Source organism: Protopterus annectens, chromosome 8.part0 (assembly GCF_019279795.1).
Source record: "Protopterus annectens isolate FY-2018-M chromosome 8.part0, PAN1.0, whole genome shotgun sequence".
Classification (NCBI taxonomy): domain Eukaryota; kingdom Metazoa; phylum Chordata; order Ceratodontiformes; family Protopteridae; genus Protopterus; species Protopterus annectens.
Window position 1 is genome coordinate 356,668,104 of NC_056741.1, and position 20,586 is coordinate 356,688,689.

General features: G+C 40.6%; 1 protein-coding gene across 1 annotated transcript in view; it reads left to right on the top strand.

Moving 5' to 3' along the window:
• The window catches only part of CLCN1 (chloride voltage-gated channel 1), a 2,440,475-nt gene that overhangs the window by 1,033,291 nt on the left and 1,386,598 nt on the right, over positions 1 to 20,586 (top strand). Inside the window, exon 5 of the mRNA XM_044079868.1 lies at positions 10,814 to 10,947. Within this exon, the coding sequence (XP_043935803.1) occupies positions 10,814 to 10,947 (134 nt within the window). The remainder of the gene's footprint in view (positions 1 to 10,813; positions 10,948 to 20,586) is intronic.

The window sequence follows — 20,586 nt, forward strand, 5'->3', positions numbered from 1 at the left end:
ATGCAAGTCAATGGCAGGCATAAGACAACCTGGCCAGTGAGTAATGGTTGCTAATGGGGGAGGCTCAGTGTGGGACATGTAACTATGCATTAGCAGGCAATCCTATGCAAATGAGGGGAAGGATAGTGAATCCCAGATTTCCCCAGAGTGTGAGGCAGGTCCCAAGAGTGTAAGAGTATAAATAGCAGGGTGCAAGACTAGAATATAGGTGACATCATGGGGGGTGTGTCAGGCATACTGTAAGTGGATTGGAGTCCTGTGGCTTGGGATTGCCCTAGCTTAGCACAGCTAAGCCAGGGGTGTGTCTAAACCTGCCTAGCACTCTTTACAAAGTGTAAGTGGGTGTGTGTGCCGTGCACCAGGTTTTACAGGAAAAGAAAGAGGAAGCTAAATCAGGAAATAGCAGCTCTGTGCACATTTGAGCACTCCATTTGCGTGGCGTGCACACAGTTTTAAACAGGGAGGCAATGGGAAAGGAAAACAGCAGTAGGAAGGTAATCAAGAAGAACTAGCTTAGCTGGCAGGTGAAATGTATCAGAATCAGCTAATTACACAGGCAGCAGAGCAGCCCAGCCCAGCACACCACTATAAACTATGCAAACACCTTTCCCCATGGTTTTTTCCCAAAAACTCTGCACCAGCGTGTATACAAACAGAGAAATTTTACAAAATGAAAGCAAGAGAAAAAATGTTAGGGGCTGCTTTTGCTATCATAAACCAGCATGTGGAAGAGGCTGAGGGTGGTGAGGATGTGAATGCTGCTGAGCAACCCACAGTGAGGAGACATAGAGAAGTGTACAGACCCAGGGTAACCTACCAAGGGCTACATGGGTGGACAAGGACCTCCTACAGCAAATTGTTGAGCTGTGCCGGCCACACCTCACACACAGAACTAGCAGAGGGGAACCCATCCCAGTGGATACCAAGGTATGTGTAGGCCTAAGAATACTAGCTACAGGTACCTTCCAAAGGCCAACTGGGGATATGATGGGGATTTCACAGGCATCAGCATCCAGGGTACTCCACCAGTTCTTGGATGCCATGTCAGCACATGTCGGTGAGCACACATATTTCCCCATCACCCGTGAGGCATTGGCCAGCAATATGCGTCTCTTCCACCAAATAGCAGAATACCCTGAGGTAGTGGATGCAATAGACTGCATGAACATATGCATTAAAGCACCTCCTGGTGAGCGGGGTAGGGTCTACATCAATCGCATGGGCTTCCCCTCCATCAATTGCCAGGTCGTGTGTGATGTCCAGGGCATAATAATGAATGTGTGTGCTGGCTGCCCTGGAAGCTACCACGATTCCCACATCTGGCATCTGATGCAGCTGTACCAGACATTTGTCAGTGGGGATATCCCACACGGTCACCTAGTGGGGGATGCTGGATACGCACTGGAGCCATGGCTGATGACACCCATCAGAAATGCACACACACCCGAACAAGAACTCCATAATGAGGCATACGCAGAAACACGAATCATAATAGAGCATGTGTTTGGGATGCTCAAGTCACGGTTCCGGTGCCTGGACACATCTGGTGGAGCCTTGCAGTACTCACCAAGTACATGTACCCAAATTGTCATTGTATGTGCCATGCTACACAATATGATCCTGCGGAAACAGCTGCAGCAGGAACAGCATGGGGCAGGGCCACACAGCCCCCCACCATTGCCAAGGCCTGCACAGGCACAGAGTCATTCAGAGGAGGAACAACCTGAGCCTGCCCCAGTAGGCAGAAGGAGGCGTGCCCAGTATGCCCTGGCCTTGGCAAAGAGGCAATGCATAGCACATGCACTGACACAGTAGGGACCCAGGGAATGACACCTCTCCCTGACTCGCACATACAGTAAAAGGGATGCCAAACATGACACTACCTGTACTCAACCATGTATAGGGAGTGTACTATGTGCATCCAACATAGGCAGCCCTGCAGCATCACCCTCAACACTGGGACACCCACAAGGTAAGTGACTCACACATGCCACTTGGGGGGGTCACATACCCAGCAACAGTTACAGCCAGCAGAATAGGTGTAGACAAACACAAACAAATGCTGTACTATGGCCTCTGAATGAGCCCTATGGGTAACCCCTCCCCCAGGCCTACACAGACAGACTACAGCAGGCCAGGCAGTTGGATGCAAGTTGTGAAGGCTAGGAAGTCAGAAACTAATATGTAGGTAGTTAAAGCTAAGATCTGTAGTACACTGGTATGCCTCTAGCCAGCACGATAGGTAAGACTACAGACCGAAATGGAGTACCCGACATACCAGTACAGTCCTAGCAAATGTGTAAAAGTGTCAGGTGTGCACCCCCATCCTACATGCACTTATAGTAACAGTCAGGTGTGCCCCCCCACTCCTCTGTAGAAATGTAGAAACAGTCAGGTGCCCCCCCCCCTGCTATGCAGAAATGTAGAAACAGTCAATGCCAAATGACCGATGGATACCCTGCAGACACAGCATGCTACCTGTCAGTGTACAACACAAAGGTCAGCACCTCAGTAAAAACTACCTGGACTTGATCCACACATGCAATATAGATGGCCATACTGGGCATGCTGACACACTTAGAAGATTGAAGGCAATGTCAGTCAACAACATACTGAAAGGTCATACTGGGCATGCTCACACACTTAAACACATGAAGGCCATGTCTGCAAACACCAGTGAACCAGACATATCTGGCAGTTACAGTTCTTAGTGCAGACACATGTCAGTATGCACCACTCCTGCCTTGCACACACAGTGGATAGGAATACAGACATATATGTAAGGACAACACACTATAATAAGCCAAAGGTAGAAGGACATAGATCTGTGGGAAGAGGGTGACTGTGACAAGGAGCCATCCGGGCCTGTCCCACACAGCACACAGCCAAAGGGCCTCAAATACATGAGGTGCAGATGTCACTCACTGCAGATACTAGCCACCAGTATCTGTCAGCATGACAGACTATGTGGTTAACGTGCCAGCTGTGCAACATGACTGTAGAGGGAAGTAGTCATCTAGTAGCTGTATACATGTTCCTGTGACATATGCCCCATGTGTGCCCGCATGTGGCATGTCAACTCCTACATGAATGGGTTATGGCTCATGCACACACCACCCTCCCCATAGCAGTATTATGACAAGCCTGCTGAGGTCATCCAATGTGAAATACACCTTTGAGAGCTCTGTAACTCTGTAATCTCCATGGTGTGTCCCATAACTGCATACTGCTGTAGTGATAAACTAGTTAGGTAGTAGTTCTAACCCCAGACTTGGCAACTGTGTGAGTGTGTGTTTATGTACATGTCTGTCTGTCTCTGACTGTGTAGAGAGAAATGCTTTTTAGGCTACTCACACTCCGTACAATTCACATACTCAGTTTTGGCAAGGCTGCTGATGTCACTCACCTAGAAATACACCTCTGGGAAAGTCATAGCCCAGTAATCTCTGTAGTGTGTCCTGTAACTGCATACTGCTGTAGTGTGATAAAGTAGTTAGGTAGGTGTTCTAACCTCAGACCTGACAACTGTGTGTTTGTGTGGGAATCTGTGTGTGCATGTGTCTGACTGAGTAAAGAGCAATGCTTTTTAGGCTACTCACACTCCGTACAATTCATATACTCAACTGTGGCAAGGCTGCTGATGTCAATCACCTAGAAATACAACTCTGGGAAAAATCATAGCCCAATAATCGCAGTAGCACATCCTGTAACTGTGTGCTGCTGTAGTGTGATAAAGTAGTTAGGTAGGTGTTTTAACCCCAGACCTGGCAACTGTGTGTTTGCATGTGACTCTGTGTGTGTGTGGGTGTATCTGACTGAGTAGAGAGCAATGCTTTTTAGGCTACTCACACTCCGTACAATTCATATACTCAACCTTGGCAAGGCTGCTGATGTCACTCACCTAGAAATACACCTCTGGGAAAATCATGACACAGTTGCTACACTACACATTTCACAGGTGGCAGTTAAAGGGCTTGTGGCTGAGGGATATACTTTGCACCCAGTACTTCCACACTACTTCTACATATGTATGGCTACTAATACATTTTGTCTGTGCATATGTGTATGTACCTATATATATCTCATATAGCTATATCTATATAAATGTATCTATCTATATATATATATATATATATATATATATATATATATATATATATATATATATACACATCTGTATATATATATTTATATACATACATATGAACATATGTATGTATCTATGTACAATTGATGTTATATGATTATTTGTGAGTCATACATAAATATATATATCTACATATAGCCGTCTATCTGTCTACATTTACAGATGTGTATCTGTCCATATGTCCATGCATGTTTGGCTCATATTTTGGCCTGTACCTCTTTCTCTTGGCAATTGACATGGATGATCGCAGCATGAAAGTCAGTAACTAGTGCAGACACTTTTGTGATTAAGACTTAATCTCCTTCTGCATATGTGTTCTAATACATATAACTGTGTAACTAGCAACATTTTAAGTGTATTAGAGCATTACTTGACATATATCCCTATTTGTACCAACAGTGTGGCATCCTTTGTCGAGACTTCTTGCATTAACAGGTTGTGTGGTATGATATTAATACATTTCCTACAATGTTGACTGATTGTGCTGGATGATATGTTTGTGAAAACATCTGGTTATGTATATCTGCCATGGTTTAGTGGTAAATCACGTTGTGTATGGATTGTAAGGTCCTGGGCTCGAGCCTTGGAGAGGCAGTTTATTTTGTTGCTGGGCAGAACAAGGGTCGTTGGATACAGAGTGATTAAGGCACTTTTATGCAGTTGTAAGCGGGTTTGCGTGAGTTTGCATGACGGTAAGCACTGCCAACCTCCGCTTATGTTTTCTTACAGTCAGTTAGCTTCAGAATTGCTCAACCTGTATAGGCATAGCTTACCCCCGCGCAAACCTGCACAAACCCGCTTACTGCTGATTAAAAGTGCTTACTGCCACTCACCCCCGCGCTAATTTCTTTAAAAAAAAAGAAAAAGGGGTTGATAGGAAAGTGGTGAAAAAAGGGCACAAAGAGGGAAAGACAGTAGGGAAAATAGCTAGACATGTGCAAGAAGGGTATAGGAATGGTCCCTAGCTGCCCATTTCTTTTACAGCAACAGCTGTGCATGTACACTAAATTTGCAGGTACATTTGGACCCTAAAACCCCTGGGAGAGGGGTGAGTACAACATATATTCGTTGTGATGCCAATTAGACCAGATTACATGTGTCCAGTGGACAGCTATGTATGGGGCAAGATTTATTTGTGGGAACAGATTGCCCTTTTTTTTCAGATGACAGTGAGATGTTGGGGAGGGGTAGTAGCTATATTTGGGGAGGTAGGTTGGGTAGGTTAACAGACAAGAAAAGATGCATACAGGGCCGGTATATGACACATGTGGGGGGTAAACACCTTGGACGGGGAGGGGTTGGAAGTCGCAAGCCCATGAGCCCCCAACTGGAAACACTGCACCTTCATGGCCCCAAAGGTGGCTGTGCTGGGGGATGTGTAGAAGGGGCAGGCTCACCCTCTAATTGCACCACTCGGCCCTCAAACTGGCGTAGCCGGTCTCGATACTCCAGATCAAGCTCCCTACACACCACGGCCCAGACCTATTGACGGGTGACAGGTTCCCCTCTGCACCTGCTCTGAGGGGGGGTGAGCCCCATCCCCTGCAACGGTTCCACCCGAAGGTGGTGCAGGGCCCACAGAGGGGAAGGTCCCAGGCTGGGCCCCAGATGTGCTTGTGCCCGGTGTCATGGCCAGCTGAAGTGGGATAGGTTGGTCTGCTGGGACCAGCCTTCCCATACGAGCTATGTTGTCACAGGTTTATGACAGATATGGGTTAGTAACAGTCAACAGCATTCAGGATTAGTTATAACAGCATGCATAGGTATTCCCATTAACCCAAAACACCAGCTTTAGCCCAGTTGCAGAGCAAGCAGAACACAATCATATATGAAACAACAGTGGTCATTATAAGAGCATGCAGATTTCATTGATGGCAACAGGCCACCAATATGGGTGTATTTTAACATGGCACATGCATAGAAACAAATGTGAATATTTACTAACCATTAAGACATATGTCCCAACAAAAGTTTGGAGTGTACACATACCAGTTGAGGAGTGTCATTGGGTTATTTTGCACATATGGTAGGGGTGAGAGAGAGAGAGTTCAATTAACAACTAATATATACTTGTAATTCTTAGTCTCTGCAGTGATCTTTCCCGTACATGTATTACTACACTACCCAATGGCCTTATATTGTACACTGGTATGTTTATAGATTATTATATATGTGACCTGTGTCTTACATACAGGCGTGACAAGATGCAGGTGTTAATGCAACATATGTTGAGAATTGCTGTCATATACTTTGGGTGAGGAGCTAGAATGACAGGTTTGTTTACATATACATTCTATGACTATGTACACTTTTGACTATCAGTTATATGTCATTAATGGCTGCCTACATGTCTTGTATCATCACACTGATTTGTCAGGGGGATGGGGTACCAGGCCGATGATATGGGCCATTTATCTGGACATGCTGGACAGATTGGAACCGTTGTGGGGTATGAATATGCATACAACTTTCAATTTGAACATTCTAGCAAATTCTGTACAGTTGTTGTGTGTAATTATGCATACAGCTTTCTATCTGAACATAGCAACAAAATCTGTACAGTTGTGGGGTATGATTATGCATACAACTTAGTAGCACTCCCAGGATTCAAACCCCTGCTGTGTGTGACAAAAAATTATAGCTAACATCACAGTACACTGTGCTATCAGGGAATTGAGTTAAAGCTTTCTACTGTTTTCTATCTAAGTCTCCCTCACTTGTACAATATGACTGACCTCTTGGCACTTCCAACATTGTTATGCAGGATTTCATACACATTTTATCTACATACCACAGTGTGGGTGACGCTGCTTAAAATATAACAGTACTATTTATAGTATGCAGCAGTTCGCCAACATATGACAGAAGAGGAAACAGAAGCACTCCAGGGGTTATACCTTTATTCACAGACTATTATACATTTATTTCTACTGGTACAACACTTTCTAAGGCTCTTATATTTATTTATGACAGTACATGCAGACTAATTACTAACCTGCCTCGCGATGCAGCCTTTGCAACCTAGCATCATGGGCTTGCTGATTCGCAGCGCACTCATCTGCAGTTGTCTGAGAAATACAGTGATATTTAGTCATACCTATCCATAGTATACACAAGCTAGGCAATTCTTAACTACTTAGTAGAATGAGTACTTACTCAGTACTGGGGCATTAGCCATCTGCCGAGACTCCTGGATCCACAGTTCCAGTACATCCCCCGTCTGCCGCTTCAGGTCAGCATGGTGGTGCCTGACCTGCTCACAAGTCCGGGGGATAGATGTGGCACTGGTGAGGTCACGGGTGAGACTGTCCAAGGCCTCAGTTTTATACTGTGAGCCCTGGTACTGGCCCTGCAGCAGGTCTCTCTTCATGGTGTTTTACCAGGAGCTATACCATGATTTTTGACTCCTGGATGCCCCAGCGCTGCGCTCTAAAATGAGTGCCTTCACCCACACCAGCCATTCTTCTTGCAGTAGGAAGCTACAACCAGTTATGGAACATATTCCCACCTGTGTGGTTTAAATATGGCCAATTACCTGCACTTTTCCGTGATTGGCCAGATTTGGAAAGGCTAAGCTATGGGCACACCTGCTTACCTAAGGTTGGCAGTGCTTAAAGGGGTATACCGCTAGGCAGATTGGATTAGCTCCCCTACACATTGCTTACTCTTATGGCTCCCCTACACAATGCTTACTCTTTCTAAGTTGAGCTGTGCTGCAGTTAGCATTGTTTAATAGTTAATTAATGCTATATTAGCCTTTTGGCGGTGATTTATTATTCATTACAGGTTCTATATGTGTCTGGTATTCATGATTCTACACTTCTACTACTTCTACACTTTATTACAATAACACCTCACATCTATGCTTACTGCAGTATTCCAGTTCACATATTTATGTTATGTAGCAGGTTATACCACTTCACACTGTACATAGATTCAGTTCACATGTTTGGTTTGATTTTCCTTTGGTGAGGATTAGTTGATACCTCATTCATATCTATTGCTATAATGGCTTAGTGGTTAACTACGGTGACTATAGTGTATAGGGTCCTGGGTTCAAACCTTGCAGAGGCAGTTTATCTTGTTGCTGGGCAGAACATGGGCCGTTGGGTACAGAGTGATTAAGACAGTTTAAAGCAGTAGTAAGTGGGTTTGTGTGATGGTAAGCACTGTTAACCTCCAGTTACAGTTTCTTACACTCAGTTAGCTTCTACTTTGCTTAATCTGTGTAGGCAATGCTTACCCCTGCACAAACACACTTAAACATGCTTACTACTGCTTATTTGTGCTTAAACCTGCTTACTAGTGCCTTATTCATTATGACACTGACACTTCACATGTGCATTTACTGCAGTACTCCAGTTCACATTTAAATGTTATTATGTAGGTTATACAGCAAAAAGATGTAAAAATATGTGCATATGCAGATTTCACATGGAAAATGATATGTGCTGCAGTGGGACTCAAACCATGAATGCTTGTTCGTTAGGCGGATGCTCTAACCACTACACTATTACTGTGCTGCTTCATTTGCGTATATATTCCTTGTTATCATCTTCAGCCTTTTCAGCGGCTTTGATAGTAGCTAAGCGATGGGCAAACCCGCACACCTACAGTTAGCTGTACTCGGGGCTTTAAAAAAATAAATAAAAGGGTTTCTTCATTTTATTTATATGTACTGTTTCTGTTGAACACTGTTGGTGGGGATATGCGGACACCTATGAGCGGTCTCATTCATTTATTTACAGTTTCTGCTGTTCTACTTTGCAGGGGCATGTTTATTCTTAGAGCTCTGCTCTCAGACACACCCCCTGCACTCGTCCATGCTCTGTGTAGGATTTGGAGCTCAGGCAGCACGCCTTCATTAATATGCATGGTGTGCTGCCGTCCTCCTCTTAAACTGCCAATTCCTTGCAAGACTAGATTAGTCCTGCATGGGAGATTAGTAAATCAGGGGGTCTGTCTTTTCATTTCCATTTTAATCTCATAGTGACTGCATTCTACCAGTCTTCTCAGAGATTATTGTGATAATATGTTAAGTTTAAAGCCTGCACTACAATAAATCAAATGGTGTTGACCATTTTCAAAATACATCACTCCAATACATAGCCACTTGAATATTGAATAACCATCTGAACTTTAATGATAGTAAATGAAAGCTTTAGAGAAATGGCATACTAAAACTAAAATATGGTATAGTGATTACTAAGGAATATGAATATCCTGGTATAGTTGTAAAGGAAAGTTCAACCATCGGTTTAAATATTAAGGCATTAAACAGGATCTCCTCAGGGGCACCATATTATGTCTTAAGATACTTGCAGTCTAAACCTCTTGAAATAATGCTTGTTGATATTTCTCTGGTTAATCTAAAGTTTGTGTGGAAACCACATAAATAGGATTGAGAATTGCTCTGAGAAGGTTGAACAGATATTTAAACAGATTCCTGAGCCGTGGCTTGGCTATTTCCGTGTTTCGAACATTTGGGTTCGATATTACAACGTTTGGACTCCTGTGAGTTCGATGTTGTAATATAGACCCCATTTATAGCATTACCTTTAGATTTGCAGTCACATTCATTTCCCAACATGTAAATAATGTACATGCATAATACTCCATAATACTAAGTTTTGTCTAAATGGTGACATAATCAGACCCACAGCATAATGTGATACTTCCGTGAGGTACAGGCAGTGTTTCCTCACCAGAATTATACTTTTGTAAGTGGAATTCCTGATTCTGTCCAACCATAAGAGATTTTTAGGAAACTGATGGATAGTCATATCAGATGGATTATCAAACTGGTGTCAACAAAACTGTGATCTGGTAAGGTCTTGGCATCTGATGCTTTGAGACATTAGCTTATTTATTGTCTTTAAGTATGCATGTATGCATGCACTGTCAGTTAGACACTACAGTCTCATCCTGCCCATGTACAGAGCTAATTGTGGACCAACAGACCTCAAGGTCACATGTTTGATAAAACTCCTCACCTTTCATATAAATGTAACCAGTTCACATTCTTATGCATGGTTCTATGTTCCAAACATTGTCTAGAAATCAGTCATGCTGAAATTAAAGCAAAAGCCCTCTCAGTGTGTCATATAATAACAGAATATTATTACATGACATAATGAAACAACAGGATGTTGCTGTTTTGGCTCTTACCATTACATTAGATCTTGGAGCAAGTAAAATGTATATCAGGTTCTGAATCTGCCATTATCATTGACCCTTTTATGGTTTTCCTTGTTTTCAAGCAGTTCACAGCCATCATTTTGTTTGCTTTCTACTTCCCTCTTGGAAAGCCAGCATAGAAGTGAGTTATACAAAAGTATTTTTGACATATGATTTAGTGTTGCTCAGCCCAAACATTCCAGCATAAAACTGTAACTAAAAAGTTTTTCTTTTTTTCCTACAGACAGATAGACAGGTTATCTCTGCTGAGGCTGCTGATATAAGAGCAACTTCCTCAAACCTCTGGCATTATGCTTATTTTGTACTTAATTTTTATTGAGCAATTCAGGATTATCTGTCAACACTAGTAATACAAAATGCATTATCCAAAATACCTAATGTCTTGTATTGTTAAAACCATTTTATTCAGTTATGGAGGTTTTATCAAAATATCTAATTTCACTAATATCATTCTGGTTCCCGTTTTAGGCTCAGGCATTCCAGAGTTGAAGACCATCATCCGAGGGGTGGTGCTAAAAGAATATCTTACCTTGCGTGCCTTTGTGGCCAAAGTGGTGGGACTGACAGCTGGTCTTGGAAGTGGCATGCCTGTGGGAAAAGAGGTACAGAGCTTTAATGCTGAGTCCAAATATAAGCTGCAAAATGTGCTTTTGCAAAAAATAGACGACTTTGTAGTAGATCTGCAATGTGTACTCACTTTGGTTAGTTTGGGTAGTGTTTGTTAAACTGTATTTATAATAAGCAAGAAGCACCAAGCTACCGCATGTTAACCACACTGGTGATAAACGCATAAACCAAAAACAAAGTATCCACCCCATTAAAGCACATCTCAAGGTGCGGGAAATAGTCACTTTAATAGTTAAAAATGAAAATGAAAATACAGGTAAGCATTTTGTCTTACAACACCTTTCATAAAGACTTCAGCAGAACCTCTTGTTACAGTCTATCACTTCCTCTTCTAAAATAATGAGTCAGATGACATGTGTATGCTAAAAACCTATGCATTTAAAATTACGTAAAAAACATACATTTTTATGTAGATAAGTAAAAAGTATTTATTATACATGGGTTGCAATTTTGCAGGTCTTAATCTAAGAGTGCTTCTAATTGAAATGAGTTCATTCAACCCCAGTGGATTTGCTGCATTTAAGAACATGTACCAACACAGTTCTCTGTACGTTAGAGTCCAGTTACCCCTCTAAGAGACTTTTCAAATTTGAGCTCTGGTTATGTCCATATCTGAAACTGGTTTTTAAGACTTTTTCCTAATTTTTTCAGAAACAATTTACGGGTGGACTGTTAGTTTGCTTACATTTTTCACATTCATTAATGACAATAAATAGAAATTTTTTTACATTAGCACATTGTGTGAAAAATTTACAAAGGGCATTTTTATTGCCCTTGTTTTTAATATCATAAGTATGTTAATAATTCTCTGCCATATCTGTCTCTTCATTTTACCTATATAAAATGCATCACAGGAAAGACAGCTGGGTAAATATGCCACCCCAGTACTTTAACAAGAACAAGGACCTGGGGATCTAATAGTCTTGTTGTGACTGATTACTATTAAGTAAATCCTTTGATATATATTTACAGTACTTTCAGGCCCCACATTTTTTATTTTATGTTTTTTTATTAGAGGTATAATTTATCTTTACTGTTTTTGAGTTATTCTCAAAAATCCTTTTAATAGTGTCGCCTCTTCTATATGTAAAGACAAGTGTTGGACCTAATGTGTTTGCATATGCATCTTGGGTAATGGCGTTTTTCCATGTTCCTTCCATAATATCTAACAAATTCATGACATTTTGTTATGTAAGCTGTGTGTGACCATCACTTTAAAAACAAATCCACTGTTTTGTTTTTCTCTTTTGTTACCTTTGTTTATTGAGTGGTTTCTGTTCTTAACAGGAGGCAACCCCCTTCCTCTTTCTTCTGTGTATGATTTCATTTTTTAGTTGTTCATTAAGTCCATGAGATATTCTATCTCAATGAACATTTCACATAATTTAACAAGCTCACTGTTAAACACCTCATCTCCTCTTATCAATCTTAATAATTTGATTACCTGGCATTTTACCAGATTTCTTTTTGCCATAATGGATAGTTACTATTAAAATGCAGGTAAGGATTTGAATATGTGAATTTCCTATAAATAGTTGAGTAAAACTTTCTGTTAAAACTATCCTTATAGATTGTGACATTTAAGTAATTAGCAACATCTTTGGATGAATGGTAAATGAACCTTATAAAAATCAGCGGCCATTTCTAAGTACTTAAAATATTCATTTAGTAAATCACTAGTACCTGATCATAATAAAAAATGCTATGCAAAATGTTAATATAGTTTAACACAATGCTATACAAAATGTAAATATAATTTAACACATTCACTGTTCTTAGATGAAAACACAAAATTATTTTCCTATGGCCATATTTCAATATTTGCATATACGGGGGCATATGCTGCCCCCATAGCAGCTCTTTTTGTCTGGTGATAAAACTCAGTATCAAACTAAAAATAAACTTATAATCCATCATATATTGCCTAAGTTGTTCCAACATCCTATCATTAATATTTGATAAGTTCTTTGTAGTTTTAATAACTTTGCTAAACTATTCTATCCCTGTATCGCTAGGTTTACCTATAAACAACTGTTGGACTGCTAAATAATTCCATCCCTGCATTGCTAGAGATAACTATAAACAAATTTTGTACATCACATGGAATCATTAATGAATCTGGGTCATATATAACTTGTAAAAGGTGCCAGGAGTCTTTCAAGACATAAGAACTGCCCTCAAAAAAGTTTTATTAAATTAAAGTCAATATACTTATCTAAAGGATCGGCATTAAAGCCAATAGCTGTGATAATAAGTCTGACTTGACGATTAAAGCTGCCCTTATGGACTTTTGGAATTCTGAAAATTGCTGAAATAATAGATGTTTTGACCTAATGATAATGAAATATCTTGGAATCAATAATTTAAGGTCTTCCAGAGTCCAGTCTATAGCTGCATAAAATGTATTGATCTAATTCTTGGAGACCTCCTGGTAAAAAATTAGTACCTGCCAAAAGGAATCCATACTACACATCTCATAAATCTGTTCCAGTAATACCACCCCATCTCCTTTGCCTGCCATCATTATTCTAATAATTTTGTCATTTGCAAGCTCCTGTAAAGCATTGTTCTCTTCCTTATTCAAGTTAAAAAAAAACTTTTCTTGGCCATGTTTTTCCCATGTGCACATAATTCCATTTTATATAGTCTTTCAGATAAACTCAAAACTGGATGTAAAGGGGAGTTTAAAGTACTTTTTCTAGATAAATCTACCTTGTGTGCACTCATATAGTTTCCATGTAGTGAATTCAACTTTAATTTTCTCACAAAACATTTTATTTCTATAATAAAATCCACTAGGTTAACCTTAGTTGAGGAGGTAAAGGTAAACCCCCTCTTAAATAAATTGATATTGACTGATGTTATTTGACTAAAATGAAAAACGTTTATATTGTCTTTAGAAACAATAGTTATACATTACCTGTATGCACCCCCCCCCCCACACACACACTGGTCAGTTCCAGGATCCATTTATGCAGCTCCTTCCTGTTGTGAATTTCCACCCCATTGTTGGTAATTCCTTGGGAGGGGTATGATGTTGAGTTGTGGCTCCTGTTGTTTGTATGTTGTTTTGTTGCCATTGTGCAATCCTCTACAAACATCTTAAGGGTGGGTATTCTAAAGAAAAATATCCAAGTCTGACATGTTACTACCCTGCATTTCTGCTGTGTCTGTGTCTTTGCTACTGTCATAATTGTTGGACACTGTGTGGGTGATGGTTGGAGGTTTGGCATAAGCCTTCCTTTCTAAATATTTTTTTTATCCCTACGTGTTTTTTTTTTTGCTTTTTGTTCCTGATTAAACCACAAATGAAAGGCCCAAGGAAACAAACTGCTGCAGGTAAAATCCAGAAGAGCTTTAATCTACAAACTTTCTGAAATAAAAAAAAACTTGTTTAAAACTATGAGAGATAAGCACTTTCATTCACAAAAATACATGAACTTCATCAAATAAACATTGCTGGAAGTATACACACTATTTGTAACTTTTGTGTTTAATCACATGACCACCAAACCCCCAGGAAATGAAGCATTATATTAAAAGATCCACCACAAAGAAATACAGTGTGTAGGACTGAGTCAATTCAATTGACAAAATTTGCAAACAAGGAAAAATATATATAGAGAAATGTTATTTATATATATATATATATATATATATATATATATATATATATATATATATATATAGCAAGTAGTTTAGTTTAGGTTCATAGGTAGGTACTAGGCTACCTGCCCGAGGGCATTTTTATGCCTAGCCAGAGTGTGTCGGCTTTCGCTGCCCCATTGATTAATTAACTGAGCCTCTGTCAAGCAGAGCCAATGAAGTCATCCCAGGGGTGTATTTTCTGTTACCCATCCACTTGTCAAGGCTTCTCTTGAAGACTGGTAGTGAGGGGCTCTGTCTAATGTAGTTACGAATTTTGTTCCAAACCATGGGGAGTCTCTGTGACAGGAATCTATCCCTCCAGCATGTTCTGTTTATTGTTGTGGTGAGGTTTAGCTCACTAGAGAGCGTGGCTCGCAGTGACTTGGATTTCTTTAGGTGGAGCATGTCCATCAATTCTGAGTTGGACATGGCTTTGTAAGTCAGGCAGAGATCACCTCTGAGTAAGCGATATGCCACTGAGTACAGCCGGAGTTTTTTCAGTCGGGCTGCATAGGACATATGTTTGGGGCAAGCAGTCCTCTTGGTGAGGTGCTTTTGTGGTCTTTCCAGCTGTTGGAAGTGTCTTGTGAGGTACATCCCAGATGGGGCATTGTACTCTATGATGGGCCTGATGAGTGACGAGTAGAGGGGCACTATAACCTTTTTATTTCTAGATGCGAACCCCTTAGTAATTAGATGGGCCACATAGAGGCATTTCCTAACTACTTTGGCAATATGATTGTCAAAGGAGAGATTACTATCTACCTGGGTCCCCAGATCTCTTATTACCTCTTCTGTATTAAGGGGGCTGCCGCCTATGTGGTAATTCGTAGGTGTTTTGTTTTTCCCAAACTGGATGACTATGCATTTTTTGGCATTTAGCTTGAGGCCATGACTTTGACACCAGGTGTCTGTCTCAATTAGGCCTTTTTGAAGGATTTCTGTGTCAGCCAGAGAGTCAATTATGGTTCTCAGTTTGCAGTCATCGGCGAACTTGATTAGCCATAGTCCTCCTGTGTTTGTCTGTACTTCTGAGAAATATATGCCGAACAGTAGGGGTCCCAGAACTGAGCCTTGTAGGACACCACTTGTGACTGGTTTAGAGTCAGACCTGGAGCCCGCTATTCTTACCGTGTAAGTTCTGTCTGTAAGCCAGTTGGCAACCCATCTTGTGACATAGGGGTTTATGTTCATGCTTGTGAGTTTTTCTATAGTACCCGAGTGAGGAATGATGTTGAATGCCTTGGCGAAATCAAGGGAGGCTGTGTGAACCACCTTTCCCTCGTCTATGGCCTTGGTGACTGTCTCGAAGAAGTCAACCAGGTTTAGTAGGCATGATCTGCCCTTAACAAAGCTGAATTGGGTCGGGTCAAGTGTTTGGAGGTTCCCAATGTCTTTGTTAATGAGTTCCATGATGATGCGCTCAATAGCCTTGCAGACCAGGCTAGTCAGTCTTATGGAGCGATAGTTACCAGGGTCAGTTGTGGCCCCTCCTTTGTGGAGCGGAATAACCATTGTTGTGCACCATTCTATGGGCATGTAGCCTGTGGAGAGGCTGAGGTTGAACAGCGTGTTTAGGTGGGGAGTTAGTTCGTTCTGTAGTTCATGCAAGATGCAGCCTGGGGCACCATCTGGCCCCACTGAGGCTGTGTTTTTGCTTTTGAAAGGGCTGTTTTCACCTGTGCTTCTGTGATTTCCAGACACTACACTTTTCTGGTATTGTTGTGGGCCCTTTTAAAGGTGAGAGGGAGGTGACGTTTGCACTGAATCTATCTGCCAGGATGTTGGCAATATCAGTAAGTTCAGTATATTTTGTGCTATTTTTCACTAGCTCAGAGCATATCTGTGAGTTGCCACTTAGATTCATGACATAGCTAAAGAGGGCTTTGTGGTTATCTTTCAAATCCTTGGCTATTTTTCTTTCGGAGTTAGCCTTGGATGATTTTATGAGGGACCTTAGTTTCTTACTGATACTGATCAGGGATGTCTTACCTTCTTATGATTTGCTTTTTTTCTGAACTAGTTTCCTCCTTCTGTTGTATAACCTGTTTATGGTAGGGGTCCAGCAGACTGGTTTCCTACTCTTAGGGGAGTGAATCTTGGTCTTACTAGGGATGGCACAATCCATGCATCCTTGTAGGTGTTCATAGAGTGCAAATGTAAAGGATTCTGCATCTTGGGCAGTGTTATCCTTTAGCGTGGGGGGTGTGAAATTGTCAGAAGAAAAATATACTTTAAAAATGATCAAAACATGGTAGGTTCAGGTTAAGGCACTTTAATCTTGCAGCAAGGAGACAAAAACGTGCTATTACAGAGTTTGTCTAACTAGAAACAGGAAATACTTTCATTTTTATACATTCACTAACTAGACATAGCCTACCAAGCTGACGTAACAGATTACCACCTTTTTCATCATCATCTGCTGTCCATCATTCCCATGATTTTCTGCTGATTTAACAATTTTTATGTGAAACTTCCTGAGGAAAACAACATGGCTTTGATTACTTCCAGTTAGATACATGTTATGTTACCATTCAAGGTACTATGGCTAATTCAGGCACAATGCTAACAGTTCATTTTTCTAATAATTCTTTGTCTGCTTTATCTCCAAGTTACTGCAGCTGCACATGTTCCCATAGTTTGAACATAGCTGGTTGTTTGAAATCATTACATTTACAGAATATAGTATTGTTCATTCATTCGTTCCTGACCTAGCAGATAAGCATCTGCTTCTCAAGTACATTTCCAAAAGGCATAAACATGAATATTGCTGTGCTAGCAGTTACTAGGTCAGAGGGCATCTTGCAAGTTTCAGAAAGCATACTGCAGTTTTCAAAAAGCATCTTTTTAGTCTCATATGAAACTCAATTTATATATAACACAGTGCATGTAAAATAGAATGAAAAACGTGTTAATTCTTCTGACTATTAATTAGCATTAAGCATACACACATTAATACATATTTTTCTAACATTTCCCTCCTGTTAATACTTTTTAATTCTATTTTCAAAAAAAAAGAATAAACAGTTTGCTTCTTTTCCTAACCTCTTCCAACCAGGAATTGCAGTTAAGAAAGTCATTCAGTTTAAACTTTTATGAAAGTGTTTCGCATTCTAGCAGTTCCTCAAATTCAGTACTTTGATACATAGTCTCATTCACTGATATATCTATGAATTCTTTGATTAATTTCTTCATGCAGGGGATTCCACAACAAACACAAACTCCTATTAGGAGTAATCCCACCCCAATGGCAATCAATATGTTTATTAGGATGGAACCCCACCCCCGAAATGCATTCTGGAAAAAATCTGTCAGAGGGTTTGGGCCTAGTTTGGTCATGGCCGACACTTGCTGAATTACCTCGAGATGATCGTTAATTTCATGCTGATGATCAGGAATAAATGCACAGCATTCTTCTTTGATTAATGCGCATGTCCCACCCCTCGCCACTAGGGTAAAGTCAAGAGCCATTCGGTTTTGGAGTACTACAGTTCTCATGGCATTCATTTCATCAGTTATTAGTTCAAGAACAGAAAAAGTCGCATTACTCATTACTTCGAGAAGTTTTGACAGTTTTCGCAGCTCCCGTATTGATTTAACTGCACTATATGCAGGTAATATACCTGCCCAGGATATGACAGCATCACTCAAGTCCATGTGCGCAAGTTTGGTTCCCACATCACGATGGTCTTTCCAGCCTGCTTTGATCTGTCCCACTGGATTCTCAGGTTTATTGACAGTCTTTTTGGTTACATCTCGGGTATTTCGAATACTTCCCTGAGGCAATACTGCAGTGTGTCGGATGGCCGGAACCAGGTATCCCAAAAACAACTGCCAGACCAATTCTCAGGTAACCATTTATATGCTTTTTTACCACACACAAAATAACAGTCCTCTACTTTAGTTGTTACTTTGTTACGAAATGAATGCCCTGCATGAAACATTTTCCTATCTATTACAGACAACTGTTTGAAAAGTACAGGATTACGTTGTACCTGATCAAGAGTCTTATGCATATATTTCAGAAATGAGTCATAATCTGTACTACAAGATCCACCTAAATCATTAGGTTTTCTATAACATTTATACAGTACTGTGACATTACACTTACTCCATCCCACTTGGATGGTATCATTTTTGTAAAAACATACAATTCCTTTTTGTGTTACAGGCAACTACAGTGCTACCTTATCATGTGCTTTAATAGCAACTGTGTCAAAAAACAGATTTTCCCAGGTTTCATTGACCCCTAGGGGGATAGCAGTCATCAGTAAACCCCTGTATGCTGTTGGTATGGCTGTGCAGACCCAGCAGTTCGAAACATTAAACGTCTCAGCATACACACGTGTAATTGCCTGATAAGTGTTGAAATGCGGATGCCAGTCTATGTTTTGTTCATTACGTTTAATCAGTTCAACTTTTGTGGCAGGAAAAAGAAGTGGCCACAACAAAAAGAACAGTGTGATTAGCATAGCTATTAAAATGATCATGCAAGTTTTCTGAGGTTGCTCAATGTCTCTATTCACTCTGTACCTGGCCATTATGTTCTCGTTGTACAACAGTAACAAAGTTTTTGTCCAATTCAAAGTTCTTAACCAGTTTACAGTGTGTCAAATGAATCCAGGAAGCTCGCTCCGCAATCTTGACTGCAGCGGGTGTCGACAGTAGTACCTGGTACGGTCCTTCCCACTTCGGAGAACTCCAGTTCTTTCGCTTCACAATCTTCACCCAGACCCAGGTGCCTGGGGCTACTGGTGCTTCCGATTTTGGTTGCTCTTTATCTGAAACAGAATTTAACTGCAAAAGTTTGTTATTCAAAAATCGTCTCATATACCCTGCAAGTGAACTGTCAGCCTCTTGCTCTGCAGACATGAGAGTTTTCCACTGAGGTGTACAATATGCCCTCCCAAACAAAGTCTCAAAAGGGGTCAATCCCTTTGCATTTGGAACAGTTCTCATGCTCAACAGTGCTAAAGGCAAACAGTGCACCCAGTTCTTTTGTGTTTCTGTCATCAGCTTCCTAAGTTTATTCTTCAGTACCCCATTATGCCTCTCTACTAGCCCTGCAGATTGGGGGTGATAAGCACAGCGATTTTTTAATGATATTCCAAAATAACGACTAAGTTGTTGTACTGTTTGGTTCACGAAATGTGTACCGTTATCACTATAAATCTTTTCCAGTATCCCAAATCTGGGTATAATTTCTTTAACAAGGACCTTCGCAACAGTAGCTGCATCTGGATTTTTAGTCGGAAAAGCTTCCACCCATTTGGAAAACATATCTATAATGATAAGGCAATATTTTTTATTTTCACATTTATTCAGTTCTATGAAATCCATACAAATAGTATGAAACGGATACGGTGGTGTAGGGAAACTCCCTTACTTAGGCTTCAATGCCCCTTGTGCATGATGCTTGTTACAAACATGGCATGCTGCACAAAAGTTTTTTGTGTAATTTGTAAATCCATAGGTTGTAAACACTCGATTCACTAAATGTACCATCCCCTCTGTTGAGACATGGCTCTGCCCATGGCTCAACAAAGCTGCATATCTAAACAAGTTAGACGGCAAAATCGGTTTCTTTTCCTTGGAGATGTACAGTCCCTTTTCAAGGATTGCTCCTCGTTTTATCCACTTCTGTTTTTCTACATTTGTAGTAAGTGTCTGCATTGTTTTTAACATTTCTAAATCTAAAATCTCAGAGGGTTGTAATTCCTCACTCAAAAGAAAGGCTTCTGAGGCTGAAGCTGCCTGCTTCGCAGCTGTATCAGCCCGCACATTACCTTTTGAAATCCTATCCTTTTGCTTAGTATGAGCTACGCATTTGCAAATAGCTACTTTTTGAGGTAACTGAATAGAGTCTAATAAATCCAAAATGAATTGCGCATGATTAATTGGTTTACCAGTAGATGTTATCATTCCTCTATTTTTCCACTGCTGCACAAAAACATTTACAGTAGAAA